This window comes from Rhinoderma darwinii, chromosome 1 (assembly GCF_050947455.1).
Source record: "Rhinoderma darwinii isolate aRhiDar2 chromosome 1, aRhiDar2.hap1, whole genome shotgun sequence".
Taxonomy (NCBI): Eukaryota; Metazoa; Chordata; class Amphibia; order Anura; family Rhinodermatidae; genus Rhinoderma; species Rhinoderma darwinii.
This window is the reverse complement of record NC_134687.1, coordinates 124183540-124198842: the sequence shown is the minus strand read 5'-3', so window position 1 is coordinate 124198842 and position 15303 is coordinate 124183540. Positions and strand designations below refer to the sequence as shown.

The 15303-nt window shown below is 42.3% G+C and overlaps 1 protein-coding gene across 4 annotated transcripts in view; it reads left to right on the top strand.

Annotated features, from left to right (window-relative positions):
- The window catches only part of ARFIP1 (ARF interacting protein 1), a 135343-nt gene that overhangs the window by 104267 nt on the left and 15773 nt on the right, over positions 1–15303 (top strand). For all 4 annotated transcript variants that reach the window (XM_075860348.1, XM_075860346.1, XM_075860345.1 and 1 more), the window contains one exon: positions 14680–14854. In XM_075860348.1, the coding sequence (XP_075716463.1) occupies positions 14680–14854 (175 nt within the window). The remainder of the gene's footprint in view (positions 1–14679; positions 14855–15303) is intronic.

Here is a 15303-nt window from a genome sequence, read left to right as displayed (position 1 = left end):
GTATGGCGTTCCCTACAGGGGGGGTGGCTGTATGGCGTTCCCTACAGGGGGGGGGGGGGGGCGCTGTATGGCGTTCCCTACAGGGGGCGCTGTATGGTGTTCCCTACAGGGGGCGCTGTATGGCGTTCCCTACAGGGGGGGCTGTATGGCGTTCCCTACAGGGGGGGCTGTATGGCGTTCCCTACAGGGGGGGCTGTATGGCGTTCCCTACAGGGGGGCTGTATGGCGTTCTCTACAGGGGGGTGCTGTATGGCGTTCTCTGCAGGGGGGCTGTATTGCGTTATCTACAGGGGGGCTGTATGGCGTTCTCTACAGGGGGATGTATGGCGCTATCTACAGAGGGGGGGGCTGTATGGCGTTATCTACAGGGGGGGGGGCTGTAAAAAAGGCACTATCTACAAGGGGGGGGGGTTGTGTGACACCAAGGGGAGGGGGGCCCCAGTCAAAAGTTTGCTATGGGGCCCAGTCTTTCCTAGTTACGCCCCTGGTCACAGTGATATATAATCCAAGTTCCTTTTTGACATTGGACTGCTAAACTCTCCCACTTGCAATAGATACCAGTGTTGACCTTATAAACATGATGTGGTCGTGCCCAGAGCTTCAGCATTTCTGGACTGAAGTGGTGGATGTTATTAATTCATTTTATTCTGTTAATATCCTAATGTTGCGGTATGTTTGTATCTTGGGATACGTACACTACCGTTCAAAAGTTTGGGGTCACTTAGAAATTTCCTTATTTTTGCAAGAAAAGCACAGTTTTTTTTCAATGAAGATAACATAAAATTAATCAGAAATACACTCTATACATTGTTAATGTGCTAAATGACTATTCTAGCTGCAAACGTCTGGTTTTTAATGCAATATCTACATAGGTGTATAGAGGCCCATTTCCAGCAACCATCACTCCAGTGTTCTAATGGTACATTGTGTTTGCTAACTGTGTTAGAAGGCTAATGGATGATTAGAAAACACTTGAAAACCCTTGTGCAATTATGTTAGCACCGCTGTAAACAGTTTTGCTGTTTAGAGGAGCTATAAAACTGACCTTCCTTTGAGCTAGTTGAGAATCTGGAGCATTACATTTGTGGGTTCGATTAAACTCTCCAAATGGATAGAAAAAGAGAGCTTGCATGTGAAACTCGACAGTCTATTCTTGTTCTTAGAAATGAAGGCTATTCCATGCGAGAAATTGCCAAGAAACTGAAGATTTCCTACAACGGTGTGCACTAATCCCTTCAGAGGACAGCACAAACAGGCTCTAACCAGAGTAGAAAGAGAAGTGGGAGGCCCCACTGCACAACTGAGCAAAAGCACAAGTACACTAGAGTCTCTAGTTTGAGAAATAGACGCCTCACAGGTCCTCAACTGGCAGCTTCATTAAATAGTACCCGCAAAACGCCAGTGTCAACGTCTACAGCTAAGAGGCGACTCCGGGATGCTGGCCTTCAGGGCAGAGTGGCAAAGAAAAAGCCATATCGGAGACTGGCTAATAAAAGGAAAAGATTAATATGGGCAAAAGCACACAGACATTGGACAGAGGAAGATTGGAAAAAAGTGTTATGGACAGACGAATGGAAGTTTGAGGTGTTTGGATCACACAGAAGAACATTTGTGAGACGCAGAACAACTGAAAAGATGCTGGAAGAGTGCCTGACGCCATCTGTCAAGCATGGTGGAGGTAATGTGATGGTCTGGGGTTGCTTTGGTGCTGGTAAAGTGGGAGATTTGTACAAGGTAAAAGGGATTTTGATTAAGGAAGGCTATCACTCCATTTTGCAACGCCATGCCATACCCTGTGGACAGCGCTTGATTGGAGCCAATTTCATCCTACAACAGGACAATGACCCAAAGCACACCTCCAAATTATGCAAGAACTATTTAGGGAAGAAGCAGGCAGCTGGTATTCTATCTGTAATGGAGTGGCCAGTGCAGTCACCAGATCTCAACCCCATAGAGCTGTTGTGGGAGCAGCTTGACCGTATGGTAGGCAAGAAGTGCCCATCAAGCCAATCCAACTAGTGGGAGGGCCTTCTGGAAGCATGGGGTGAAATTTCTCCCGATTACCTCAGCAAATGAACAGCTAGAATGCCAAAGGTCTGCAATGCTGTAATTGCTGCAAATGGAGCATTCTTTGACGAAAGCAAAGTTTGAAGGAGAAAATTATTATTTCAAATAAAAATCATTATTTCTAACCTTGTCAATGTCTTGACTATATTTTCTAGTCATTTTGCAACTCATTTGATAAATATAAGTGTGAGTTTTCATTGAAAACACAAAATTGTCCGGGTGACCCCGAACTTTTGAACGGTAGTGTAGATGACTTACAGGGCTCTGAAGTGTTTAAAACGGTCATAGCTTAAATATTGTACATGGCAAGGAAGCTGATAGCTCAAGAATGGTAGCAAGAAATAACCCCTACACATAAAGAAATTGTAGATAAAATAAATTGGCTTGTTAGTATGGAAAAACCTATATATCTAAAAAGTAAAAAATTTGAAGAAATGTGGGCCCTGTGGTTGGATAACTCACTACTGGCTTCCTCTACTATGACTCTAGACAAAATAATATGGAATGTTCCTACTTATCTATATTTCTTAACTATGCATATTATAGGTATGTATTTAATATTGAGGATGTTCATAATGCCTGATATTGGTGTGGAATAGGTTCATCATATGTATAACTCACATGATTGTGTAGAATGTGCATGTTTTAGAATAATCCGAACATGTTTCAGGTGCACCAGGTAGGGAGGGGAGGGAAAGGGTGGGATGGGAATCAGTTGGAGATAGAGTGCAGATGCTGCAGACTATTTTGGTACGGTGATAGTCATTCTTCGGTACGTGTATTTAACCCGTTAGTGACCGGCCCATCGTGTTTCTACGTCTGTCACTAACGGGCCTTATTCCGATGCCATAGACTTTTTACGTCGCGGCATCGGAATAAGTAAACAGAGCAGGGAGCTGTCAAATCTCGCTGCTCTCAGCTGCCAGAGGCAGCTGAGGGCTAGGAGCGTCCCTGTTCTGCCGGGTGAGATCGATATTCGTATCGATCTCACCCGTTTAACCCCTCAGATGCGGTGCTCAATAGCGAGCACCGCATCTGAGTGGTTTTGGAGAGAGGGAGGGAGCTCCCTCTCTCCCCCACCGACACCCAGCGATACGATCGCCGAGTGTCTGTGTCTCCAATGGCAGCCGGGGGCCTAATAAAGGCCCCCAGGTCTGCCTGGAGCGAATGCCTGCTAGATCATGCCGGAGGCATGACCTAGCAGATGCCTGTCCGTTTTAAACGGACAGGCATAATACACTGCAATACAGAAGTATTGCAGTGTATTATAATAGCGATCGCAGAATCGCATGTTATAGTCCCCTAGTGGGACTAGTAAAAAAAAAAGTTTAATAAAGTTAATAAAAAAAATGTGAAAAAAAATGAAAAACCCACTTTTTCCCCTTACAAACTGCTTTACTATTAAAAAGCCAAAATAAAGTAAAAAAGTTACACATATTTGGTATCGCCGCGTCCGTAACGACCCCGACTATAAATCTATTACATTATTTGACCCGCACGGTGAACGCTGTAAAAAATGAAATAAAAAACGACAGAAAAATTGCTGTTTTCTGTGAATCCTGACTTTAAAAAAATGTGATTAAAAAGTGATCAAAAAGTCGCATCTACTCCAAAATGGTACCAATAAAAACTACAAGTCGTCCCGCAAAAAAACACCCTCATACAACCGCATCGGCGAAAAAATAAAAACGTTACGGCTCTTCAAATATGGAGACACAAAAACAAATAATTTAGAAAAAAAAGCGTTTTTACTGTGTAAAAGTAGTAAAACATACAAAAACTATATAAATTTGGTATCGTTGCAATCGTAACAACCCGCTGAATAAAGTTGTGTTATTTATACCACACGGTAAACGGCGTAGATTTAGGACGCAAAAAAGAGTGGCGAAATTTCAGATTTTTTTCTATTTCTCCCCCCCCCCCCCCAAAAATAAAGTTAATAAAAGTTAATCAATAAATATGTACCTCAAAATGTTGCTATTAAAAAATACAACTTGTCCCGCAAAAAACAAGACCTTATACAGCTATGTCGACACAAAAATAAAAAGGTTATAGCTCTTGGAATGCGACGATTAAAAAACGTAAAAAATAGCTTGGTCATTATGGTCCAAAATAGGCTGGTCATTAAGGGGTTAAGGGGTATGTACTTCGTATGTTATTTGTTTAACAAAATCTTTAATAAAGAAATACTTGATTAAAAAAAAGATCGTTCAGACTTCAGTGCCAAGTGGGCACATGTTCCAACTCTCCTGTAACATTTCAGGGTGCTGCAAGCAATATGTCTTAACATCCTACAAACAACTTGTCATGTTGATAGGCCTAGGTGTTGACACATTACTGGTAGATGTATTGTGTAGAAGATGGGTTTATAGCAAATATCTAATATAATATTGACTGTGTGGCATAGGCATGTATGTACACCAACATACTACTGTATGGCATACACTGTATCCACTTCATGTGCATGCACCAATTTTATACTACTGTATGCCATAGAATGGTATTCGGTTCATGTATGTGCACCAATTTTATACTACTGTATGGCATAGAAAGGTATTGGCTTCATCATCCCCATTAATTTAAGTGGTGCATTATTATGACCCATTCACAATGCAGTGCCAATGTAATAAATTGTGGATGAAGTGATAGAGCAATTGTCATGTTTGTACCATTTATAGAGTGAGCGAGTATCTGGTTTTTCCCATGTGCTTATATACAATTAAGTTGAATTCCTGCAAATGTTTTACTCCTTGGTTGAAATAACTCTTTAAAAATAAGAGGAGCACTTTTAGGGTATGTTCACACAGAATTTTTTGCAGGCAGAACATTTTGCCTGGAAAAACGCGTCAAACTGCTTCGGCCTTCTCTTTTCTCTTCTTTTTCTTTATTTTCCTCTTTCCCCACTCTCCAATATTGATTTCCCACACTCGGTTGATTGTTTGATGCAATATTTTGGACCTGCGTGTCTTCTATCTGGCTTTTTTCTTTCTGTGCCCCTGATTATTATGCTCTCGAATTAGAAAATTTACACACAAAAAAAACGCGTCGCCCATTTGTGCCGTTTTTCCGTCTCCCATTGATTTCAATTGAGTTTTTGAGGAGAAAAATACCTCAAGATAGGGCATGTCGCTGCTTTTTTGCTCGCAGGAAAAAAAACGCCTCCACCTCCCATATAAAACAATGAAAGGCAATTTCGGCTGTTTTTTGCAGCGGTTTCCGTGGCATAAAGTATGTCACAAAACTCTGTGCGAACAGGGATTTACTCTGTCTGCTGCATCCACTGACGTGACAAATGCAATCCCATAATACCAACAACCCTTTAATATATCTGGCTATCTTTCGGTCCCATGCTTGTAAAGATTTACTTACCTTACCTACACTCAGGGCCGGCCTTAGCATGTAGGGGGCACCACTGGGCTCTGCCTCTACTCTGCTCTGTTCTTAGTTACACACACGGAGTAAATAAGAGCCGAGGAGCAGAGGAGGAAGCTCGGCCCACAGCCCGTCCTGCACAAAGCCTGTCAGCATGGGGAGAGAGAGAGAGAGAGAGAGTGTGTGTGTGTGTGTGTGTGTGTGTGTGTGTGCCTCTCTCTGTGTATACAGTATGTGTCTCTGTTTGTATGTGTATATGTTAGTGTGTGTGTGTGTGTGTGTGTGTGTGTGTGTATATGTCTGCATGTGTTTGTCTCCTTGTAAAAGTTTGTGTTCAATATTAAAGTAGAACAGATAAAACAAAGATATCTGTCCTGCCCCCTATATACCCTGCTGCCCCCTTTATACCCTGCTGGCCCTTATATATATATATATATATGTATGTGTGTGTGTGTGTGTGTGTGTGTGTGTGTGTGTGTGTGTGTGTGTGTGTGTGTCTGTGGGTATAGTTGTCATCTACGACATTATCTTTACTCAGAGAGTTATCACTGTGTTATCTGTGGTGTTACATAGGACTGCAGATAACATCCACTACATTATCTGTACTCAGTTATTTACTGTGTGTTATCTGTGGTGTTACATAGGACTGCAGGTAACATCTACTACATTATCTGTGCTGTGTATATATGTGCCTGTGTGGGTATATTTGGGTCTGTTTATGAATGTGTCTTTGTGCTTGTATATATGTGCCTTTTATGTACTTGTGTGTGTGTGTGTGTGTGTGTGTGTGTGTGTGTGTGCGCGCGCGCGTGTGTATGTGTTTGTATGTCTATATATTTACCTGTATGTATGTATGTATGTATGTATATATTCCAGATGTGTGTATGTATATTTGCCTGTATGTATAAATATCTGTCTTTATGTATGTACGGTATATATGTTCCAGCGTGTCTATATGTGTGGTTCATTTTTGGTTTGTGTAGGGGGCGGCAATAGAGTCCCGCACAGGGCGCCATCCAACCTAAAGCCGGCCCTGCCTACACTACAAAAAGGCATGGAGGCATTGATGAATATTGCAGCGTGTTGTATTACTTTCCATAGCTGAATGCACTTTTTTCAGTATGTGCTCATCTGTGCAGCAGGGGGAGCACTTTCATGTAAGTGATCTGTAGGCTCAAGCAGCAAGTAAGATGTATCTAGAGTTGTTTTTATGACACCACAGTTTATTTTCATTATGTTTTACTGTGCTATTGTTCTGTGTGAAGTGATTAGTATTAAATACACAGTATTATTATTATTGGTGGCATTGGTCCTGCTTATATAGTTGCGGATGCACATTATGAAATGTTTTATACGATCAGATAATGGTTTATATATTCTGGGGAAAATGCTTCCACACTGCACATACATGTCCATTCTTGAATAATTCTGTGCATCTGATGCTCCTAATAAAAATTGTACTCTGTCCGTTTTTTTTTTGTTTTTTTTTTTAAAGAGCCGGCATTATTAATATTCATATTATTTCGTATCTGCATGCATTTAATGTTCGCAAGTCTACCAACAGTATAATTTACCGGAGACTCCAGTTACAGCATAATACCGCTCTGCATCTTCTATTGCTAATAATGGTCTGTGTTTACATTCACAATGATGGTTTAGTTAATCTTCTCCAGCTAATATGGACAGTAGGATGTCCCGATCCAATGTGGTTGTTGCCTTTAACTAGCTTACATTTATATTATATATATATATATATATATATATATATATATATATATCTCTTAATTAAAATCTCCTGCACTGAAGTCTCTCTCTGTATTCCATTTTATATGCTACATAGGAATAATCACTATGGAGTGTACAGGTAGACTCATGTAAACAACGTCACATAGGGACCCAATCACACGAACGTGAATAATTACCATGTGTTGCACATGGAAATCCGGCGCAGCACACTGACCCATTGATTTCAATGGGGCCGTTCACACATGTGAGTTTTCACGCCGCGAGCGTCCGCTGTGTGAAACTCACTGCATGTCCTATATTGGTGCGTTTTCACGCACTTACGTGCCCATTGAACTCAATGGGTGCGTGAAAACCACGCACCGATGCACATCTGTGTGCGGTGCGTGATTTGCGCATCAATTAGATTGAAAATAATTTTTAAAAAAAATGTGCTTTGCGAGTGCGTGAATAACGCATGCCACTCGCAAAGCACACTGATGCATAACGCAACGCACGCGCGCACACACACGGACCAGATTCACGTGCATTTTTCATGCGCGTGAGTCTGATACGCTCGTGTTAATGTCCTAAGTCTGTCCTACTGCTCTATTAACCACACTCCTGATGTTGGGTGGCAACAAAGTCTAGGGGAAATATTTAAAATGACCTATGTTCAATGGGTGTAGCACAAGTGTAAGGATTGAATTTAAACGGGTTGTCCAGTTTAGAAAACACATTTTCACATACCCTATTAGAGAACTGCGCATTTATAGAGGGTGTTCCCTGTTCAGGATCCTCCTCTCCTGACTCCGCAGGGGACACTTTTTGTGATCAGCTTATTGTCAAGGGACTTTTCTAACAAGTAGGGATTTTCCAAATTGGAGAACCCCTTTAACTCATCAGACTGAGATATTATGGAATTTAAACTGTCTAAGCCCCCTTAATGGCTATGCCAACCATTTAGCAGATTTAGAATCCAGTGGCTGAAATAATCTGGCAGGGGGGTGACAATAGCAAGAGTAGTCAGGTAACCGTCCAATGTCCGTACACAGATAATCAGCAACAGCTTGTAGTAGGAGGCAGAGACGTGGTCAGGAAACGGTGCAAGTTCAGTACACAAATGAGCAGCAACAGTCTAGAAAGGAACTAGACTACAGGCAGCAAGCTCAATAGTCTGACAATCAGGAAGGGTAAGGGCTAGACATTTATAGTACGCCAAAAGCGTGAGACCAATCAGGTAATGAAGGCCGGGTATCCAGAGAGGCAAAAGCCATGAGAAACTAGACAACTGATTCAGCAGTTGAGCTGTCCAGCAGCACCAGTAAGCTCAGTGAGAAGAGCTGCTGCCTGGGACACAGGAGTTTCTGGGTTCAAGTCCCGACAGGGATGTTTTAAAATACACAAAGTCTCTGAGAAGCTTTTTAAAGCGTTTTATTCTTTATGAAACAGATTATCTGAGAGTATTTGCCATCAGAAAAAATCAATTTCAACTAATAGGTCTTCAGATTGCCGCAGGTCTGGTTTCTCTAACCCATGTTGATCAGCAGTTATCAGAGGTTGATCTAAAAAATTTCCCGCATAGTAAAAATACTCCTCTTAGCATTTTTAAGGAGTATTTTTAGCCGTGGAGTATATTCTTTTCAGTAATTGAATTTCATATAATATAGGTATATGTGATGTTATGAACTCCTGGCTAAGCTGGTATGATAGGACTGCACTGCCCAAGTTGTTACAGGATATCAAGACTACTCCGGCCATCAGAACTCCTCCAGTCACGATGTCATGACCAGGCATAGGGATTGTTCTGCCCAAGCTTACTGCTCCAATGTGAAGTTTTGTGGGCCATCAAAAAAGAAATTTGACCGATACTAAAAACAATTTAAAAAGGCACCAGTAGCATATTGCAGGGCAACAGCAGGGACAATATATATGTATGCAATACAGTAAATATATATATTTACCCTATGGAACGAGGAACACCATCAGACTCCCTTTATAAGGGACATTCATGTTCCTCACACTGTTCAGACAACGTCACCTGCTACCAGTATCTTGGCACATAAACTTACATTAACAAGTGCTGCTATACCTGCAGTTATTGTGTACCTTAAAAGCAAGGGTGGTTGTTCCCTGCATAAACTAAATCCCAGGCTCAGTGGTTCCCTGACGAAGTCCAGGTACCACCTGGAAGCTGAGCCCACCGGTCTCCAGGCCACAGCTCTCCGGGTCATCCCAGAGCCCTCAAAATGCATTTGCAATTGTGATCCTAGTGAGAGCACCTGAAAGGCTGCGCTGCTCATCCTGGGCCGCTGCACTCAAACAGTCAATCAGCTGCTGGTCTACTTAGTCTATGACAATCGGCTGTAAGTAAAAAGCATTTTAATTGGATGGATTTCAACAATAGTACAGTGGCGTGGCTCTCGTTCATTTCTGTAGTCAGTCTCATGCTTATAAATACGCATGAGGCTGATTTTAAAAAGCAAAAATGCTTTTTCAGTCAATGACAGCTGTAGAGGCGTTATTGTGACCTTTGGCTGTTGTTACTGGTGGAAACCGTGTCGTGGCCAGTCATTTCCCCCACAGTGGCAGCTGCAGGCCAAAAGCAGCATTACAGGATGGCCGTTCAAATGAATGGCTGTCGATTTATAATAGACTGGTCCAGTCCGGCAGACCAGGAGCCTCCCTAAGGGCTCCTAGAGAAGGGTCTCGATTCTCCCCACCCTCGTGTGATGTCCATTTGCCATAATATGTGACTCAATGACAAAAACGCCAGTATGATCCGAGCCTAATAACTACCTGATGCCAAGACAGAGCTATGTTGTGCCCACAACGTATTCTGCTAGCAGGCAAAATCTATACCAGGACTTTTTCTTCCACTGGGACCTAATTTTCTAAATCCTGATGAAACCTAGATCCAGTGGTGTATTGTTGCAAAAGGTGTGTTCTACTCCACTGCCGTATTGCTTGGCTTCACTGGTAATGTGCACACTTTGCAGAATTGTTGAACTAAAAATAACTTCCCTTCAAGTGAGATTCATATTGGCAACACATACTTTTGCAGGAAACCAATGCATTGTGCAGAAAATCTGGAGATCAAACTGAATCCTCATGTATTTTAACAAGTGCAGGGTTTTTTTTTTTGGTTTTTTTTTATAACCTAAAATGATATTTTGTAGGTCTATGCATTAACAGATTTAATGAAAATAAGATTAGATTATCCTCATACCAACTGGTGCTTGTAGTTAACTTCTACCTTTTGATAGTTAGGGTCTATTCACATCAGTGTCACCCTTCCGTTCATGGGATCCGTTGCAGCTTTCCGTCGGAGGCACCCATAAACTGAAAGGCAAACCTAAACCATTGCTTCCGTTTGCATTACCATTGATTTCAATGGTAATGCTTCAGTTTCAAATGGTTTTTGTTTGTCTCCATTCCGTAAGGTTTCCATTTTTTTAGCGGAAACAATAGCGTAGCAGACTATGGTATTGTTTCCGCTAAAAAACCCGGTAACCATGAACGGAAGAGTGATGCTGATGTGAACAGGCCCTTATTCTTAGATATGTAGTTAGCTTTTATTTATAACTTTAGTATGTAGGACATTTAGTTGATCGTTTGCATCAATAGCATCTCTAGGTGGAACATATGCTCAGATTAATAGAGCATTTGCTCAAAGGCTTATGATTCAGCTGCCATTTTTAGAATCCGCCAGAACTTGACTGTGAATCAAATTGCTTAATTTGCTCCTACTGTATGGATGTCAGCTCTTCCGTAATTATGTGCTGTCTGTGCTGGGTGTGAATTCTAATAGAAGTGTTAAGACTGGGCATGTCCTCTGAATGAGGTATGTTCTGGTTTTATTGGATCACCGTCAAATTTCAGTGTAAACCGGAAACCAGCATATATTATTAGTCTACCTTACATTACAGTAATTATATTTCCTTCCTTTACCTTTTTAATCCTTCTTCCAGATCCGTTTTAAGATTCCATATGTAATTTAGGGCACTTGTACAGTAGATTCTGTCCTAGCTAAAAGCTCCCAGCAAATACGTCAAAAGCACCCATAGTCTCCCGTTACACCGACCAATTCCAAGAGAATGTACTGTTGGCCTCCATCTTCCGGTATACATTGGGTAATCGTTTTTATTGAATGCCTCTGAATAGAATAGCAAAGTCGACTACGCTACACTATCCAGTAAAAAAACGTGAATCCTAGTCGTCTTATCACGGTCCAGGAAAGCTACGCCACTGGTGCTTGCTTGGGGTAGCGACGTAGCTCCCCCAAGCAGAGATGATCAGCTGGGGACTCCAGCTACTTTTAAGATCTGGAAGGGGGGAGGGGAGACTAACGTCCAGCACCCTCCCTCCCGTTGTCCTTTCCCATATACTTTCCCCTCAAAGTGCCATCGTGTGCAAGCAGGAACCAAGCCTGCAGTCCACCTGTACGGCGGGCCGACTGTCACCCTTTAATAATCTTTATATAGTGCCAAGATCTTGAGGGGGAAACATAGGGGACAGGCAAAACGACGTGACTGGAGCTTCCCTGGGGCAGCCCCAGTGATGTAGCTATCCAATATATGGACAGTTACATCACTGGAGCTACCCCAGGGAATCTCCAGTGATGTAGCTTTCCTGGGCATAGACCAAATGCAGCCGGGGATCGGCTGCTCTGAAGTTTTTGCCGTTAGCCGTCGTGCAGGTGGGGAAATGTAATGGATCCCAGAGATACTGTGCAGATAGGGAGGCTATTCAGACTAAAGTATACGTTCCACTCACCACGCACTTTGTATTCGGTCTATCAGTGTCTGGTTTTCGGTTTTTTATAATACTCCTGGTCATAGACAGACTTACAGTATATTCACTAGGTTGATGCAGCGGCTTCTCTGTGGTTGCAGACACGAAAACAGTCTCCCAGTGGCGAAGAATAATTAAAATTAGAGCAAAGGGAAACTAAAGTAGTTGTCCATAGCAACCAATTCATTTTTCAGAAGCTCTTTTGAAAAGGAAAGCCAGTTAGATGGTTACTATGGGCAACTATTCCACATCTCCTTTGCACCAGTTTTGTTAAAACTCCCCCAGTGTTTCGTCTTATCCTTCAGTCATGTATTACTCCCCTGCTTTTTGCTATGAATGTGCAGGTCAACAGTCAGGTTTGTCAGAGAAAGCAGGTCATGAAAATAAAAGTACTACAACCACCAACACCCAATTCTCCAGGTTTATAGATGCCTATATAGCAAAGGTGCACATACATTTTTATAAAGTTACCTTAATTGTAAAATCCCTGCTTTCTTGGAGGTTAGTAATGATGGTCTTAATCTCTAGGCAGATAATAATATCCTTGGTGATTGGGGGGTTAATGACGATATTCTGGGTCCTTGTGATGATGCAGTTTTTGTTTTTTTTTCATTCAGAGAATAAAATATTAACTTTTCTACAGCAGTTTTCTGGCGTAGAGAAGTCGCAAATAACACAAGTCGCAATTTGCTCTGGGCTGTTTTTACGTCGCTCCCGGCACTTTTCTAAAAAGTAGGCGGGGCTTAGTTAAAGGAGCAGAGAAACCCGCGGCCCGACTAATTTTTTATCATTTACAAAAATCTAGGGGTGCAGTGTACAGGCAGGCTATTAAAATAAATGAAAAATAAAATTACTCCCCCCCCCAGATCTCCTCAGGCTTCCACATCAGGCCGCGGCGCTAGAAGGTAGAAAAATTGCAAAAGGAACAAAAGTTGCAATTTGCAGGGAAAATTGCGACTTTTGGGCTGTTTACAACGTTCACCCCAATTTCGGAAAAGTGGATGAGGCTTCTAGGAAATGGGCAAAGCTGCCCTCGGTTCAACAAATTAATTATAATTACACCGGCGTAAATTATAGCTAAAATCGACGTCTGCTCCTAGCTTGCGTAGATATCGCTTTGTGGAGCGTAACAAGGTAGAGGGCCCCGAACTTTTCCCCAAGATCAGACAAAAAATTTTTTTACTTACCACTCCGCTTCTCATCTCCGGATCCCCCCCCCCCCCCAGGCTCTCACAGCAGGCCACGGCGCATTCAAGGTACTGATGCAAGGCAGAAATCAGGACGTTGAGTGCTGCGTTGCATATAACTCTCTCTGCGCTGCTCAGCATCAGTACCTTGTATGCGATGCGGCCTGCTGTGAGAAGATGAGGGGATCCAGGGGGAAAAGGTAGAACGGTGAGGTGAGACATTTTTTATTTTGTGTCCGATCAGGGGTGGGGGCAAAGAGAGATGGAAACCGGCTGCGTCAACTGTGTTTGTTACGCAACGATTGTGGCGCACAGCAAGTTGAAAAAGATGCAACACATTTATTAAGAGGCGTTCACCTGTTTATAAATGCGTCACATCTTAATCCAGGACACTATTTATTAAGACTGGCATATGAAACACCATTTTAGGCCTCATGCACACGAACGTAAAAACGCCCGTAATTACGGGCCCATAGACTTCTATTGGCCACGGGTACCTTCCCGTATGCTTATGGGAAGGTGCCTGTGCCGTTGAAAAATATAGAACATGTCCTATTTCAGGCCGTAATAACGGCACGGGCAGACCCATAGAAGTCAATGGGGCTCCCGTAATTATGGGTGGCTACGTGTGGGCACCCGTAATTACGGGAGCGTTGCTAGGCGACGTCTGGATAGTCACTGTCCAGGGTGCTGAAACCGTTAACTGATCGGCAGTAACTCTCAGCACCCAGGACAGTGACTACCGCCGGAGTTAATAGTATTAAATGTTAACTTACCCAGAACTCTTCTTCTACTTCCTCCAGTCCGGCCTCCCGGGATGATGTTTCATCCCATGTGACCGCTGCAGCCAATCACAGGCCCATCACTGGCTGCAGCGGTCACATGGACTGCCGCGTCATCCAGGGAGGTCGGCCTGGATGTCGAGAGGGATGCGTCACCAAGACAACAGCCGGGTAAGTATAAATTTATTTTACTTTTACTGCGGAAAGGGCTGTCCCTTCTCTCTATCCTGCACTAATAGAGAGAAGGGCTGCCGATTACTGCAGTGCAATTTTGCAGCGAAAACGTGCCCGTAAATACGGGTAGAATACTGGTGACACCGGACCCGTATTTACGGGCAAGGGTCCGTGCAATACTGGTGCAATACGGGTCGAATACGTGTGACCAAGGACCCGTATTTACGGGTGGACAAAAATACGGTCGTGTGCATGAGGCCTAAATATATCTCCTCCTGTAACTTTATAATACACGGCACCTTTTTCAATAGTTATTAGAATCTTAGATACTTTCAAAATTAACCATGCCTCATACATTGAGACAGATGGCATATTTATTATCGTTATGCATTTCATGTTTATTTAATTTGGCTCATCATTCGCATCTAGAAATTGCCCTGAAATCATTTCTAATTGAAGCGGTTACTGTAACTTGTACTCATAGAATTGTGCTGAAGAGTCATGATGTTTGTGGTGTATTATATATATTATGTGTATTATATTCAGCACTAATGAATGTTGTGGTGGTGGATTCATTACAGAATTGAGTATGATGCCTACCGTACAGATTTGGAGGAGCTGAATCTAGGACCACGGGATGCCACGACAATGCCGAAGATTGAGCAATCTCAGCAGATGTTTCAGATTCACAAGGAAAAGTATGACAAGATGAGAAATGATGTCTCTGTCAAACTGAAATTCCTAGAGGAGAACAAGGTAAGAAAAGCACAATAATGTGGTAGGAAATGGAAAAGGCATTAGCGGGACGTTAACTAGTCACTGTCACAATGTCACACAGGTATTTTTTTTCTTGCCATTACAGATGCAGTAAACAATTTGTGCTAGTTTCTATACGTCAGATTTGTTAATATAAATATTATAGTGGATGACAAAAGAAGAGAATAAAGAAACATTAAACATAAATAAATAAATCCCAGCACTTCCTTCATCTCCTCCTTTCCTTTGACCCCATTTGTCTCATATTACAATTGAGAAATATATAAAGAAGTTACCAAGACAGGTTTTAAAATTTGGGGTTATTCAGTTTTGAAAAAAGACGGTTTAGGAGCAATTTAAATACAATGTACAGAGAATGGACAGTAAAGAGAACTTTTAACACCTAAGCCTGTAACCATGACAAAAGGGCATCCTCTACACCTACAGGA